At 39.3% G+C, this 15,191-nt stretch overlaps 2 protein-coding genes across 4 annotated transcripts in view; one reads left to right on the forward strand and one right to left on the reverse strand.

The window, feature by feature from the left end:
- The window catches only part of LOC144648698 (uncharacterized), a 197,111-nt gene that overhangs the window by 71,292 nt on the left and 110,628 nt on the right, over positions 1 to 15,191 (reverse strand). The window lies entirely within an intron of this gene.
- Positions 1 to 15,191, forward strand: part of LOC144650227 (MAM and LDL-receptor class A domain-containing protein 1-like) — a 32,631-nt gene that overhangs the window by 14,968 nt on the left and 2,472 nt on the right. For both annotated transcript variants that reach the window (XR_013570095.1, XM_078509918.1), the window contains exons 12-23: positions 369 to 662; positions 1,278 to 1,473; positions 1,876 to 2,471; positions 3,856 to 3,987; positions 5,016 to 5,251; positions 7,652 to 7,736; positions 8,087 to 8,218; positions 8,741 to 8,976; positions 9,634 to 9,919; positions 11,263 to 11,339; positions 11,633 to 11,733; positions 12,723 to 13,112. Coding sequence is in view for 1 of the 2 variants with exons in the window: in XM_078509918.1 (XP_078366044.1) it covers positions 369 to 662; positions 1,278 to 1,473; positions 1,876 to 2,471; positions 3,856 to 3,987; positions 5,016 to 5,251; positions 7,652 to 7,736; positions 8,087 to 8,218; positions 8,741 to 8,976; positions 9,634 to 9,919; positions 11,263 to 11,339; positions 11,633 to 11,733; positions 12,723 to 13,112 (2,761 nt within the window). In the remaining variant the exon portion in view is untranslated. The remainder of the gene's footprint in view (positions 1 to 368; positions 663 to 1,277; positions 1,474 to 1,875; positions 2,472 to 3,855; positions 3,988 to 5,015; positions 5,252 to 7,651; positions 7,737 to 8,086; positions 8,219 to 8,740; positions 8,977 to 9,633; positions 9,920 to 11,262; positions 11,340 to 11,632; positions 11,734 to 12,722; positions 13,113 to 15,191) is intronic.

Raw genomic sequence — 15,191 nt, forward strand, 5'->3', positions numbered from 1 at the left:
TACTGCTACTGCTACTGCTACTGCTACTACTACTGCTACTGCTACTGCTACTGCCTCTGCTACTGCTACTGCTACTGCCTCTGCTACTGCTACTGCTACTGCTACTGCTACTGCTACTGCTACTGCTACTGCTACTGCTACTGCTACTGTTACTGCTACTGCTACTGCTACTGCTACTGCTACTACTACTGCTACTGCTACTACTACTGCTACTACTACTGTTACTGCTACTACTACTACTACTGCTTATACTACTTTGTCTGCTTCTGCTTCTGCTAAAACTAAACGTTTATCTCAAAACTAAATTTCGTGCTTGTTCAATGAAAATAATTTGGTTTTAAGTCAATATTCTTTATTTATTTACCTAGCTTTATCGATTTTGGGATGGGATGCAACAATCTTCAACCTCACATCCACCAGCTTTACCCTACAATGGAGAAATCTCAATGAAACAGTTGCTAACCAATCTGCCAAGTTTTACATAGTTGAAGTAAAAAGCATCCAAGGCACTATATTGACTGTAGACGTTGTTCCCGGCAACGCTACAACTACCGTTATTAGAAGACTATCGCCTTCTACGAAGTATCGTGTAGGTGTTTTTGGCGTTGACAGCACTGGACAATCCTACAAGAGCTTGGAAAATGTGACTACTACTAAGAAAGGTAGGAGAAGATAAAATTATTCAGCTTTGTATGCTAATAGGCCATTTCAGCTAAAATTATGTGCTCTGGGTTGGCTCTTAATTAAAAGATTTGAAATTTCTGCATTCACGAATGCCTTCTTATGAAAGGCATAATTTTCACGGAGTTTCCATTTATGGCGTGAGACGAGTGAATATTATGAAAAAATAGTCCATGCCTGGGCTTACTTTGGTTTCTGTAGAAAAGAAAAGACTGGACAAACTACTTATTCGAACATCTCCCTTCCCATACATAGACGGCAAACTAGTTCTCACGTTCCCAACTTTCATGTGTATTGACGTTTTCTTAGGCAATAAACTAGGCGCCTGTGTTTTAATTTAATCTGATATCTGTAGCTTGAAACGTGCTAGGTATGTCATGTCTGCTCTCGGATGGGATTACCACAAGGGGTTTTTCAGGTCCTTAGTACACCTTTGCACTAGTCAGGCTCGGAATCGATTTTCACGATCCGTAAGTAAACTAGCTAACTAACTAACTTGCTTAGAGTGTTGCCTACGGTTTGGCGGTTTAAATCTAATAGACAGCAACTATAAGTGCGTCACTACCTAAATGGAAGTTTTTATTCTTTGAGTTTAGTATCTTGTGGCTTCAGGCCACCCATGAGCCGAATAGTCGGTGGTACAATTGCACCTATCAACAGCTGGCCATGGCAAGTGATGATTACGGACAATTCTGGAAATCAGTTCTGTGGCGGGTCTTTAGTGGATCCTTATTGGGTGGTGACAGCAGCTCATTGTTTGCCTGGGGAAACGGCATCTAGTATCAAGATAAGGTAGCTATTTATCTGATTTCAAGTTATTTAGTACAAGAGAAGCTGCATAAAACTTGCCAAAATTAAAATAGAAGAAGTAAAACAATGACGATGATAATGTTAAGAAATGACAACAATTGAGGAGGAGAAGGAGGAGGAGGGGGAGTAAGGAGAGATGGGAGGAAGAGAAAGAAGACATTTGTGATCAAGTCATAAATCAGAATGTTTCGTGTTGAAACGAGAAATATGTAGTCAGCCAATTCGCGCTTAGCGACTTTATTGCTAAAACTATACTAAATAATCTACAAGCCGAAACTAATGGGAATTACATACACTTTCATATCCGAGATCGTGTCAAACCATCTAGAAGTATATCAAATGTTTTAACTCTTCATAGTTTTAATTTTATGTTATATTTTTTAGGGTTGGAGCCCACTACAGAACAAATGGCAGCGTTGGAACAGAGCAAAACATCGAAGTTGCAAAAATTATCATGCACGAGAGCTATCAGAATCCTCTGTTTGACAGCAATGATATCGCACTACTTAATCTCGTGAATCCTGCTATTGTTGGAGAAGGAGTTGGTTTTGTTTGCTTGCCAGATACTGGCCATCAGCTTCCCCTAGACAATCTCAACAAAAAATGCTGGATAACGGGTTGGGGGACTTTATCTTTTGGCGGCGCCGCGCCAAATCCTCTGATGCAAGCGTCTGTACCACTGGTGTCAAAACAACGCTGCACGAGTGCTTACCCTGGGTACATCGACGATTCGATGCTGTGTGCTGGTTTTGATGAAGGAGGCATTGATGCTTGTCAGGGTGATAGCGGTGGACCATTGGTGTGTGAGTTTCAAGGTTCCTGGTATCTTGAGGGAGCCACCAGCTGGGGGTACGGATGTGCCAAAGCAGGCTATTATGGAGTTTACGCCAAAGTTCGCATCTTCAATTCGTGGTTATCATCAAATATGTACCGAGTTGTTGAGCCTACTGTATCACCACAGAACCAGTCATCCTCAATAGGTAAGCATAATCACTATCTATCTTATTGTTACTTATTTTCGCGGGAACTTAATTTCGCGAAAATGGAACGGGCATATTTCGCGGCACTTAATTTTCGCGATTTGGCCAAAAATACCAAATTAGAAAAAAAAATAAAATAAAAAAAATAAAATAAAATAGAAAACGTTTGAAATAAATTTTCGCGGGTCTTTAAAGGGACTATGTCACGGATTTAAGCCAAACATAGCCATAGGAAATGACTATCAAATTCGTTTAAATATATAAAATACCCTTTTAAAACAGTGAAGGAACATTTCAATGACACAGCAAATACAAAAAAAGGAACGGATGGTCAAAAGCGACGAAGATTGAAACGGATTGCGATGCGAGTTTTTGAAATATGGTCTGGCGGAACAGTTTTCAAAGTTAATATTGTATGCTTGTAACTTTAACTAATAACGCCCGGGAGACACATTTGGCTGCAATGAAGCTATGTTTTTTTCATTTAGAATCATAGAATTAATTTCTTTGCAAACATGTAGTTTCATAGCGAATATTTGACAAACTTTATAACATAAAATTAAATTTGCCGTGACATAGCCCCTTAAATTTCGCGATTTTTTGAAGATCGCGAAAATCGCGAAAATTAAGTCCCGCGAAAATAAGTAACAATAAGGTAATCAAAATCATCTTTAGGCAAGCATAATCATTATCTCATTATAGCTACCTGCTTTTTCTATTCCTGGTGCACATGTTTTCAAAGTGTTAACCAAAAATATAGCTTTCCGTGCAGATTCCTTTGTACGTAATGAGTTTGATTCAAAACGGTGAAGAAATGTGCTATGAGGTGGGATTTAAAGGCTTTAAAGGTCTTAAAAGCTTTAACAGCGTGTTTCTAGGCATGACCCTAGTAGAGTAAATCCAAAATCCTACATAAATAAAGGTACAACCCGAAAACCCTTGGTTAGAAGCAACATTAAATAAAAAAAACGAGTAAACAGCAACTGGAATTCAATCAATCAATCAATCAATCAATCAATCAATCAATCAATCAATCAATCAATCAATCAATCAATCAATCATTTAATCAATCAATCAATCGATCAATCAATCAAAAATTCATCCATCCGTCTGTAATTTGATACGCCTCACACATCAAAAACACGGTACACGGCTTTTGATTGGACGTATCATTTTTCTTATACGTGAAATAAGCGATACGCACCATTTGATTGGCTTACATCGGTTTGCGAACGAAAATTTACTTTGCGGCGTTTGAGTGAGTAAATCTCAGTACGTATAGTTTCCATTCGCTGTTCTCAAACTCCAAAAAATTGTCGGGATATATATCTGCAAATAAAACGTAAAAGTTAGATATCAATGTCTTGTTCTGTTACTTTTTCAGTGTGGTGTAATTTCGAACACGGTTTGTGTTCTGGATGGAATCAATCGTCTTCAGATGATTTTGATTGGACGCTGGCAACTGGTGGGACGCCTTCCTCTTCTACGGGTCCAACTTCCGGTCAAGGTGAATCAGGTAAGATTTTGATTTGTTTGTTGCTGATGTTATTTTCTACTAATTTTTGTCTAGAAGTATTCATTTCTATTTGTAACTTATGAAACAATTCTCACAAATGACAAACATCTCTTGAACAAAATTGATAAGAGGTCTTTTTAAATATCCATATCATAATTTCGATTCAAATTTCTTATTTGCCAGGAAATGTATTTAAATAAGAACTTTAAAAACTGACTTTAAATAGCTTAAAGCTTTAAATGGAACATCAAGTTAGTACACTCTCGCAAAACAATAAGTTAAAGAGAAAACAAAAAAATAAATAAAAAACTTGCAATAAAATAGTTTGAATGTTAGCCAAACGTATTATTATCCAACTTCGTTTCGTGGTGTACTAATAATGCGCGAATCGAGACCGGTCAGCGATATTTCTTCTTCGCGTATTCCTCTTCACGGTGCGAATGATTCAAAAACGGTATAAATTCAGCATTTTTGGTAAAGAAAACGTTGGAACGAAAATGCAAAACTGTACTAGTAAAAGGTAAATATCTTATCAGACATTTTAGTGTGTAGTATCACTGTATATTTTTAGTCTTGCTGTAAGCTCCCGGGCGATTAACAGTACAAATGACGAGCAAAAAGGTACAGCAATACTACACAGTCAATGTCTAATAAGAGATTTATTATGCACCATGTTTCTTTAATGAAATGAAGTTTGCGTGTCGCGCTTACGCATTAATTGTGCTCGTTTCGTGCGTTATTTGTACCATACTGCGTAGAGTTCGATAATAAACAAGGCTAATACTGACTCGTCCCCAGTCGTCTTTGCTCCCCCACCTCGCGCGCGTGCTTCTCCCTTTGCCGCGTGCTATATGAAGGACGGGGACGAGTCCGACGCTTCTACACACTAAAATGTATAATAAGATACATCTATCAATCAGTATAATTATCGATCAGTGGATTCATTCAGAAACACCTGGTAATAAAGTAATAGTTTTACTCTCTGACAATTTAAACATTGACATGAATTATTTTGTTCAACAACACAGGAAATTACATGTACATCGAGGCGTCTTCCCCTACAAAACCTGGAGAAAATGCAAAACTCGTGGTCACTGTTCCAAATAATGGAAACCCCTCGTGTCTCTCATTTTACTATCATATGTATGGGGCGTCGGTTGGAACTCTCAATGTCTACAGTGGCAATACCAAAGTTTTTTCCGTGTCAGGCAATCAGGGAAACAACTGGTTAATTGTTGAGAAAACCATATATTTGGAAGGAGTGGTAAGGGAAATACTTCCTTTGACAGGTACATTAATACCGACCAAGCGACCTTTTTTACGCCTGCATTCAGTATTACGTGCATATATATTGCGTGCATCTCTCAACATCCATCTTTTGGCATGCTAAACAAACAAAGATCGAAATCGACCAATCAATTCGACCGGGAATACACGTCCCCACAAACTTCCATCTTTAAACGTTACTGTTTCTAAACAAAGGTAATTTTTTTCATTTCGTTGCCTGTCTTACTTAGGTACACACAGTGACGCTGACTCCTGAATGATGACAATATTGATATTAACAAATGAATGAATGATTGAATGACTTCTGACTTAAATTCCAAACCAATCTTCGTGGTGCTTTTTGCAATTTGAAAGAGGAATGCTGAGGAATTTTGAAACTAGGATGCTCAAACATTCAGTAGTCCTCTATATACCTTTAACAGAGGTTTTGACTTGTCTACTAGTAAGTCTAAGATATTTTTGACATTGTCACGGCAACGTCATACATACAGGTTTGACCAATTGTCTTGTTTTTGGCATTTTCCTTTTATTTTTCCAGTTTTCTACACAATTATTTCCAATTTCACAACCCATTACCATTTTGTATATTATTTGTATTAATTTCAGCAATTTTCTGACTTTCTAAGAAAATAGTGAAATCTTAGATGGTGGGTCTGTCATATGACGTCATAGCCAACAAAAAAATATCTCATCTTTTAGAGCAGGCGAAGGGCTTCAGCTCAATGTTAATTAATTTTGATCTGCCTTTATAGAACGAAAACCTTACTGGAGGATTCATCAAAACACTACCATCCCCCCCCCCCCGCTCCCCCGTTGTACCATGGTGGGGGTATGAATTTGCGTGTACGTCCAAGAGTTAATTCCTCGCGAAGCGAGGCCGAAGGCCGAGCGTAGCGGGGTGTATAATTTTGTCCCTCAAAGGGATCAGGCGGGATGAAATCTCGTGTGGAGTTTACGGTCATATATATTTCTTTAGTATAATTTCAGAGGTGATTATAAGAATTGAAGCATTCTGATTGGTCGAGAAGCTAATGATCTCACTCTTGGTTAATAAGTAGTATATAATCACCCCGCGCGAGGTGATTATAGCTTTGAAGGCTTGGTTACTTAGCCACGCCACCTTTGAAATCCAGGCAAGTAAATATGGCCGCTTTTGCTGAATGAAAATTTCTTTTGATTTGAAAGAAACCAGTCCAAATCCTGGATATTTTAAACATTGGGAGTTTTTCAAATTAACTGCCAAGACTTTTGGACCGAAAATATTTTCAAAATATGGTTCTCAAGGCATTAGAAATGATCGCAAACACGGCGGTTTTGGCGATCGATGAGAAACTCAGTCAGACCGATTGAGGAAACATTATTTAGTTCTCTTCTCACCGGAGCTACTCATTTTTAGAGGATTCGCACATTTGCTTAGAAGTCATCCACAATCATACAAAGGTAACGAACATCTATCTTTCTCACTGTGTTTGTTTTGTTCCGTTTTATTGCCTTAACTAAATAAATTCTGATTGCAATCGATGATTTAAACTGGTTTACACCGTCTGCAAGCGAACACTTGTGTTTGCTGTTTTCTTGTTTGCTATCGTTATTTTTTTTAGTTCTTGATGATCACCTCTAAAAATTATACTAAAACAATTATTTGCCTCAGGCTCAGTGATTATTGTTGAATAATCCCCTCGACTTCGTCTCGGGGATGATTCAACAATAATCACTTCGCCTTCGGCGAATAATTGTTAAATATATATTTGTGAGCTTGGTGTGTGGCGGAAATGACGTCACACGGCCGCCGCGCGCTGGTGGCCTATTGGTAAGGCGTCGAACTTGAAATCAGATCTTCGGAACTGAGGTCGGGGGTTCGAATCCGGCGAGGGTTTTTTTTTTCTTTTTTTTTTCCTTTTTTTTGTGGGTTCGAATCCTGAACCTTTCATTTTTATCGTTTTTCTTTTCGGATTAAAATAACACTGATTTCCACATAATACTCCCTCAACGCCTATACAGGCTATAAACCTTTCATCGCCATCAGGGGCGCGCGGGCGGAGGCTTCGAATCCTCCTGCTGTTCGTTCTTCTTTTTTTAATGCCATCAAATTAATGTCCAAAATGCGACTATCCAATAATTTGTCGATGATTTTGAAAATAGCCTGCGCTTCCCAACGCTTTATACGTCTTTAAGAATCAGAAAGAGCCGCCATGTTCAAAGCGAAGTAGACCCTGGGAACGAGGGTGTCGGTGTCGCGGCCATGCCCGTTACTAGGCAACAATAACAAATCACCGGTTCAAATAATCCACTCCTTATTTATAACACCCCCCCTCCCTAACCCAGAGCTTCGCGAGGTCCTGCGAGTCACGTATTACTAGTTAAAATATATTTTCAGGCTACATTCGAAGGAATAACTGGAAGATCATACACAGGTGATATCGCCATTGATTCAGTGCAAATTACCAATGGAAGCTGTACAGGTGAGTAAATGCAATTCTTTTATAATTAGCAGTGTCATTTGAAGTATTTAACATTCGATACTTTAGTTGAATATCCCGTAAGATACAAAGTAAGATGTCAGGCCAATGTTGCTTATAAGTAAAAAGGCGCAAAATAGTAATGTCAGTTTGTGGAAAGTGGTCACTCCTTGGAGGTAAAAAAGAAACAGAAAAATTCAAATCGTCAGACTTAAAGAGTTCGCGTTTGTCAACAACTAGCAACAAGCAATGAAAATTTGATATTTTGGAAAAGTGGTTTGCTTGCGGGAAGTGCTCGCTTACAAAATGTAAGGGTTTAGCTTTAAGTCCCAATAACTATCCCATCGTTTTAGTTTCCTGTAGCTTTGACGATGGCTTGTGCTTCGGCTGGAGTCAATCCAATTTAGATTTTTTTGATTGGACACTTAACTCTGGCTCCACACCATCCAATGGAACGGGACCATCGTTAGATGTTAGTGAAACAGGTGAGTTCCCACTGATTTTTACTTCAGTCTAAAAGAAAATTACTGATTGTCAGTACAATTGTGTTTATTATGTGGACGATGTTTAGTATAAAGCCAATTAATGTGTAAAATACTAGGGCATGTTGCTGTCGTTGTTCCCAGGGGGCCTGGGAATAAGGCCGATCATATTCATGTGGTTGTTTCAAGGGGGCCTGGGGATAAGACCCCAGTGGGAGGATTAGGACCTCTTTGTAGGTCGGGAACTAGGACCACCTGAAAGAAGGGAGGGGACTACAACCTCTCGTTGCCAACCACCTGATTATTGATACCCTGCCTGATTCCTGTTGACAATTCAAGCACTCCATCCCCTACCCCTTTTCTCCCATTGAACTTGTTGTTGTCTCATTTTCATTTTTATGGCTTGAGAGAATTAATTCGTGAGTTTAACTATTTTGATCAAGAATGAACCAATGCTCGGCACCTGACGAGCGCCACCGTAATGTGTCTTAAGTAGAGAGCTGATTTTCGTTCTAACGTTTTCAGGATACTATATGTACATCGAAACGTCTTCTCCGCAACTTGCCGGTGATAATGCAAAGCTCGAGCTCTCTGTATCTGGAAATGGAGAACCATCTTGCCTCAAGTTCTATTATCACATGTATGGAGAGACTATGGGATCTCTTACTGTCTTTAGTGGAGATATGGTAGTATTCAACACGTCAGGAAACCATGGCAACCGCTGGAAAAAAGCGGAGATAACCATTTATTTAAATAACACTGTAAGTATCGCTGCTAACTGATCCACAACTTGTTCCACTTTTAAGTTTCTGGCATTTTTTGACTCACTTAAGCATAAAAGATCGTTAGTGAAGATAACAAATCGAAAAGCTAGCGGAAAACGAACAGAGACTGGAGACAGACAGACAGACATGCAGACAGACAGACCGAGTGACAGACAGACAGATAGACAGGCAGACAGACCAGACAGACAAGCAGACAAACAGACAGACAGACAGACAGACAGACAGACCGAGTGACAGACAGACAGACAGGCAGACAGACAGACAGACAGACCGAGTGACAGACAGACAGACAGACAGACAGACAGGCAGACCAGACAGACAAGCAGACAAACGGACAGACAGACAGACAGACAGACAGGCAGACAGACAGACAGACACACAGACAGACAGACAGACAGACAGGCCGTCCGACAAGCAGAGTCAAATGGTTCTCGTTATAATAAGAAGTTGTAAAGGATAAATTTTACGTTGTCTTTCACTTGTTCTAAAAACATATTAGTAATTAGTGCATTGTTGGTTTTGTTGAAAACTTTTTTAAGAATTTAGGATATTTGATCCTTCTTTTTTACCTTGTGTAACATCACGTGCTGATTTTTTTTTTTTTTTTTGGGGGGGGGACTGTTATTTATCTAGGTGACGTTTGAAGGAATAGTAGGATCTTCTGACACGGGTGACCTGGCCATCGATGATGTCACGTTTACCAATGGAAGCTGTCAGGTTCACACTGCAACTCCAACGTTTTCAACACCATTCACTCTTATGCCTTCATCAGCTTCACGTGTATCGACATTTGAGCCTTCCACTATCGAGCCTTCCTTATCTTCAAGTGCATCGACGTTTCAATCGTCCACTGTCAAGGTTTCGTTGTCTTTAGGTCCATCGAAGACAACGCCTCCCTCGCTTTCATCTAGTTTGCCAGGTATTACCATTATTTGTGTCTAGCTGAAAACCTTTAGTGCTTAACACACTCGTGTTTCTTAAAAAGGACATTTTTAGTTCCCTTAAGCCCCGGCTAAAAGGTAAAAACATTCTCGTCCAACATCATGTTCGCCATCTCTCCGAACATTGCATTTAAATGATTCCCATGTTCGATCAGGATTAAACATTTTCATCGAACATTTTACCTCACGAGCAAATGCTTGATCGTTTAGCCACCTCTACAGACAAACAAAGCCCAAGCGGGAAAAAGGAACCAATCACAAACTGAATCTACGTGGCGTCGCTGCATATTTTCAGCGGTAATATGCATAAAGCGTTATGTGGGCTTACTTTGTTGAATGTTTGATCAAATATTGTTTGCTCGTTAAGCCACTCCATGTTGTTTGCGACAAACAGCATGTTCAATGAAAGTGTTTGATCCTTTAGCCGGTGCTTTAAAGGGTAACGTCAAAGTTTGAAAAAGTTTTATTCAAGTTCTCCGTCCGCACTTAAACTTAATCTTTTCTGATATTTATCACTTCTTTATCCATTCGATTCAATATCAAATATGATTTTACAAACAGTCAATTTAAGGCTCTTGTCTTACATGGTAAACATATATTCTCCCTTGATAAAGAATAAATTAATTCACCACTGAAGATGATTGTTTTTACAGAGATTTTGATGTATAGTGGATGAAGCCCATTTCTCTCAACATTTACAATATTAGCTGTGGTCACACTACAGGCTTATACCTAGGGACTGAATCGATTTACCTAGGGAAAAGTTAGCCAAATTCACACCAAGTAAATTAATTCGGGTTTCAATTCGCAAGATGATCAGGATCTGTCATCAGGGCACTTAACGTACGACGAGCATCTACTGGCTAGGTACCAAGGGATTTCTAGCCTGCGTAGCAAGCGTCTGTGTAGTTTTTAGCGCGTTTAAAAGAGTGCGCAATCGCGAGAAGGCCCCGCGAGGAAAAATCGTTTTTTTTTTCCTCGCGTGGCCCTCTCTTCGCCTTTCGCGTTTCTCCCCACGCGCGCTAGAAACTAATGGCGCCTGCTACGCAGGCTAAGGGATTTCGGTTGACAACTCAGTCAATCCATGTAGGTTACCTGTCAAGGGAAATTCTATTGTTCTCTTGACATAGTCAAGTTACATTAGATGTAATATCCCCTCAGGTAATTTATCTGGGGGAAAATCATTTACACTTCAAAATTTCAGTTTCCCTCGGTTAACTATCAACAAGTCAGGTTTCCCCTGGGGCAAAAGTGTGTAGTGTGACCGCAGCTATTTTTATTGTTAACCAGACAACTCTACTAACTATTATTAAATCCACAGTTACGCCAAGAACACCATCATTGGAGGAGAAACAAGAAGCAGTTCTGTTGGAAGTTCAGGATCTAGATATAACAAAGGTACAAATTACTGTAGTAAATAATATTGATGGTAAATTTTAAACTCGGTAATAAATAATGAAGATGAAGTATTCAACATGACACGAACATGGGACAAAGAAAAAAATCTGAGTCCCCGACGAACCCATGGCCTCCCAGATACCGGTTGGTCGCTCTAACGAACTGAGCTACGAGAAACCCGTTATGAGCTGTGCCATTTACTAGGTTGATATGTGACACGCACCCTATTTACTTCGTTAAGAAGTAAATAAACCTCACAGAATTTTCTTTCTTTACTGTGTGTCTTTCATTAGTGGAACAAGCAAATGGAAAACGACTTTAAAAGGGAAGTTGCACGGGTGGCTACAGATTACTGTGCTGCTGACAGAACCAGATGTCAATTGACTCCAACAAGGTAACAAAAGAAAACAAAAAACAATACAACAACAGCAACTACGAAAACCAGGAAATACAAATACATAGCAACAACCACAAATAGGATTTGTCAAATATGTCTGATTTACATTTTCAATTAGAAGTAAAGCGATTTACTACTCCATATACTATTAGCTTTGGCAAAAAGTTTCTCTTTTCACGTGCTCAAGTGTACCCCAGCGAGAGAGTCGCAAATGCGCAACATGCTCAGTGCATGTCTCTCGCTGGCTGAAAATTGAGTTACGAACTTCCGCGGAAATCCATCATCACCGATTACTAATGATGGCTAAAATACTGCCACATCCTTTGTAATTTGCCATTACACCTGTGGGACATGAAAATTTGCTTTGCGAAGATTTTTTTTCTTACTTTGTAGACTCGAAAAACTTTAGCGAAATTACTAAAAGTGGCTTTGTCACGATAACACGCCTGCATTATGTGCGGTCTTGGTTGACACTGGACGTTTTTTGGCCAATAAAAATCGTAATACTCATTACTAGTACGAAAAACTGCGGCTTTTCCGATGTTCATCCGCCCGTCTTTTCTCCGTCTTTTTTTCTTAAGAAAGAAAGAAAGCGGCAAGGAGGCGAAAGCAGCTTTCGTCTCGAGCCGCTCCGAGTACCTCCGGTCTTGAGGATATCAAATATAATTTCTCAACGACGTTGACATAAAGACACAAAATATGCCGTTTAAAATTTTTCCAAAATCAAAATGACCAAACAGTTGTTCAATACCATTATTACAACTTTTAGTAGCCACACAAAGTAGATGGAAAGTGATTTTCTTCATAGAAATCAACTTTGAAAAATGTTCCGTCGGATCAGAAATCAAATTGCCGCACATGCGCAGGAGTGACTCAAAGGCCCTTTGGAATGAGGCAAGCAAGGTAGTTCTGTCTCAATAATTATCCGCGTGATTGAAGCTTCAGAATTCTCAGTTAGTGTTATTGCTTGTACTTTAATTTTACAGCTCCAGGCGAAAGCGGTCGTCTGGCAACACGAAATTTACAAGCGACATGGTTCACATTCTCCCAGGCTATCCAAAGAAATCGCCCGATGATCCTGCAAAAACTTTGTTAGCTTTTTATCTGCAACTTCCCCAAGGATCCTCGGATAATGTCGTTACAAAAGAGGCCCTAAAAGCCATCGTGGAGAGTGATAAGTCGAGTATTGGAGGCTCAATAGGTGGCACCATCTCAAGCGTGCAGTCTTTACCCGAAGAAGAAGATGAAAAAGAAGAAGAAAGTGATGAGGAATCTATCTCATTGCGTACTGGAATAATTATAGCAGCTTGTGTCGGTGGTGTTTTATTGTTGGTTGCTATCGTTGCTGTTGTGTTGGCTTGCAAGAGACGTAAGAGGTGAGAAATAAAATTAAAATAAAAAAGATCGTGGAAGAGAAAAAGCATTGTGGAAATAATGGAACGTGCTAACCTTCTCAGAAAACGAACACGGCATTAATAAGTAATCAATCAGTAGTGAAGATAAGATAAGTAATCTTGTTCTTGTATTTCAAAAGATTAATGCGAATGTCCATACAAAAATGGGCATTCTTTTTTTGGAATACAAAAAACAAGATATTTTATCAAATCTTTTACTATTGATTGATTACTCATTAATGTCGTTTTCGTGTTCTGACAAGATTATCGCATCTAATTTAATATAAAATATTTAGACAACAGTTTGAAGTTATAGTATTGTCAAATTCTTAAATTATTGCTAAAACATTTCGTGCATAGGAAAATGTCGACATTTTATTCGATGAGTTATCTTTTCCACCAGCTTTATTACTTGGGGTTTGAACTAGCACTCGTTACCATGGCAAAATTAATTGTGTTAACACAGCATCTTACCGATTTGCAGCCTGATCTCCTCTTCCAGATATGATCACAGCAAACCAAACCCCTGTTGGTTGCAGGGGTGGATCGAGGATTTTTGATGAGTAATTTGCACCAACTTAACTAAGGAGGGGGGTGGGGGGAGGGTTGGGGCATGTTTCCTCAAGAAAATTTGAAATTTAGTGTCCTTAGATTTCAATTTTGCTGTTTATTTCTGAGAGTACTTTAAGCCATACAGACACATTAACAGCACCTTCACAGAAAGCATGATTCTGTACAAAAAATCATTCCTGTTTCTTAACCCTTTATAGCCCAAATTAATTGGAACTCAATTTAGTACTAAATCTGAGGTCCCCCAAAATATAAATATGTCACGCATATGTCACAACAGAAATATGTCACGCATATGCTACAACTCAGTAAAGCCTTGCGTAAATATTTAACTTGTTTCCTATACGTAAATCCATTTAAATAACCCGTAAAATGATTTGTACGGTTTACACTATGTATAAAAAAATTCTCATTTGTAAAACTCCCTGAAGAGGTCGGCGACAGTCTGACGACACGCGTAGGAGAATAAATCAGTTGTTCAAATACCGTTCGCAAAGTGCTGTTCACTAGTTTAGTTTCCAAAAAAATATCTTCTAAAGTCGATACTGGAGGAAGCCACATGAAGAACGGGGGTGGTAAAATTATAGTTGCTCCGGGCCAAAGAGAAAATTCGCCATTGCAATCACACAGAATCACTGCTAAATTATGCAACTAATATTTCCCGCTGGCGGGCTTCGAAAATGTCAGACTGTGGATATAATACTTCTATAATTTGTCTGAGAAGTTTATTCGTATTTCGCCCGCAATGGACCTCAAAAGATACATACGGTAAACATAATGCACCATCAAGATATTTAGAGTATGCTAGCCAGGGAAATCTTGCTAGCCAACCCCACACAAAATGGCGCTTAGAATTCGAACTTTCCACTGACACTGGGAACTCCAACAACTCACCTGGTTTCCAAAGATTCTCTATTAACCTGAACTTGTCCTGGTTGGAATATGTTCTCGTTTCTTTGAAAACCAAGCCGATATCGTTCACAGAGCAGTCCTCCTTACGGCAAACTGGATCGCCTCGAGCCATAGACTTAAGTATTTAAACGTGTTTGTAAATTGAAATTCCCTCTTCCTCCGTAGCAAGTTTTGAACTCTGTGCTAATCAGAATACGAACAAACGAAGGACTTTCGGGGAGAGGCTTCCCTTTATATACGATTGTCACTAGTTTGCACAGTAGTTCGCGGCCTGGATAGCCAATCAAAACCGAGTTTGAGTGATTCAAAAGACAATGCGCGTGTTTCTGGCCAATCAGAGAGGGTTTTGAGTGATTCGTGAAAAGATCAATATACCACCCACTCCCACCCACTGCGTACAATTTTTTCCAGTCGTGCCTACGAAAATTTTCGCGTTGATCTGGAAGTATCGACAGAGGACGAAAGCGCGCGAACGGAGACTCTTCGAATTCGCTCGGGAAGGGCTGGATTTGCTGTGTATTGTTCGACGGAATAACGACATACGACGCTTTTTTCTTTGTTTAATTTTATAATCAACAA

Source organism: Oculina patagonica, chromosome 1 (genome assembly GCF_052425735.1).
Source record: "Oculina patagonica isolate OP01 chromosome 1, crgOcupat, whole genome shotgun sequence".
Classification (NCBI taxonomy): domain Eukaryota; kingdom Metazoa; phylum Cnidaria; class Anthozoa; order Scleractinia; family Oculinidae; genus Oculina; species Oculina patagonica.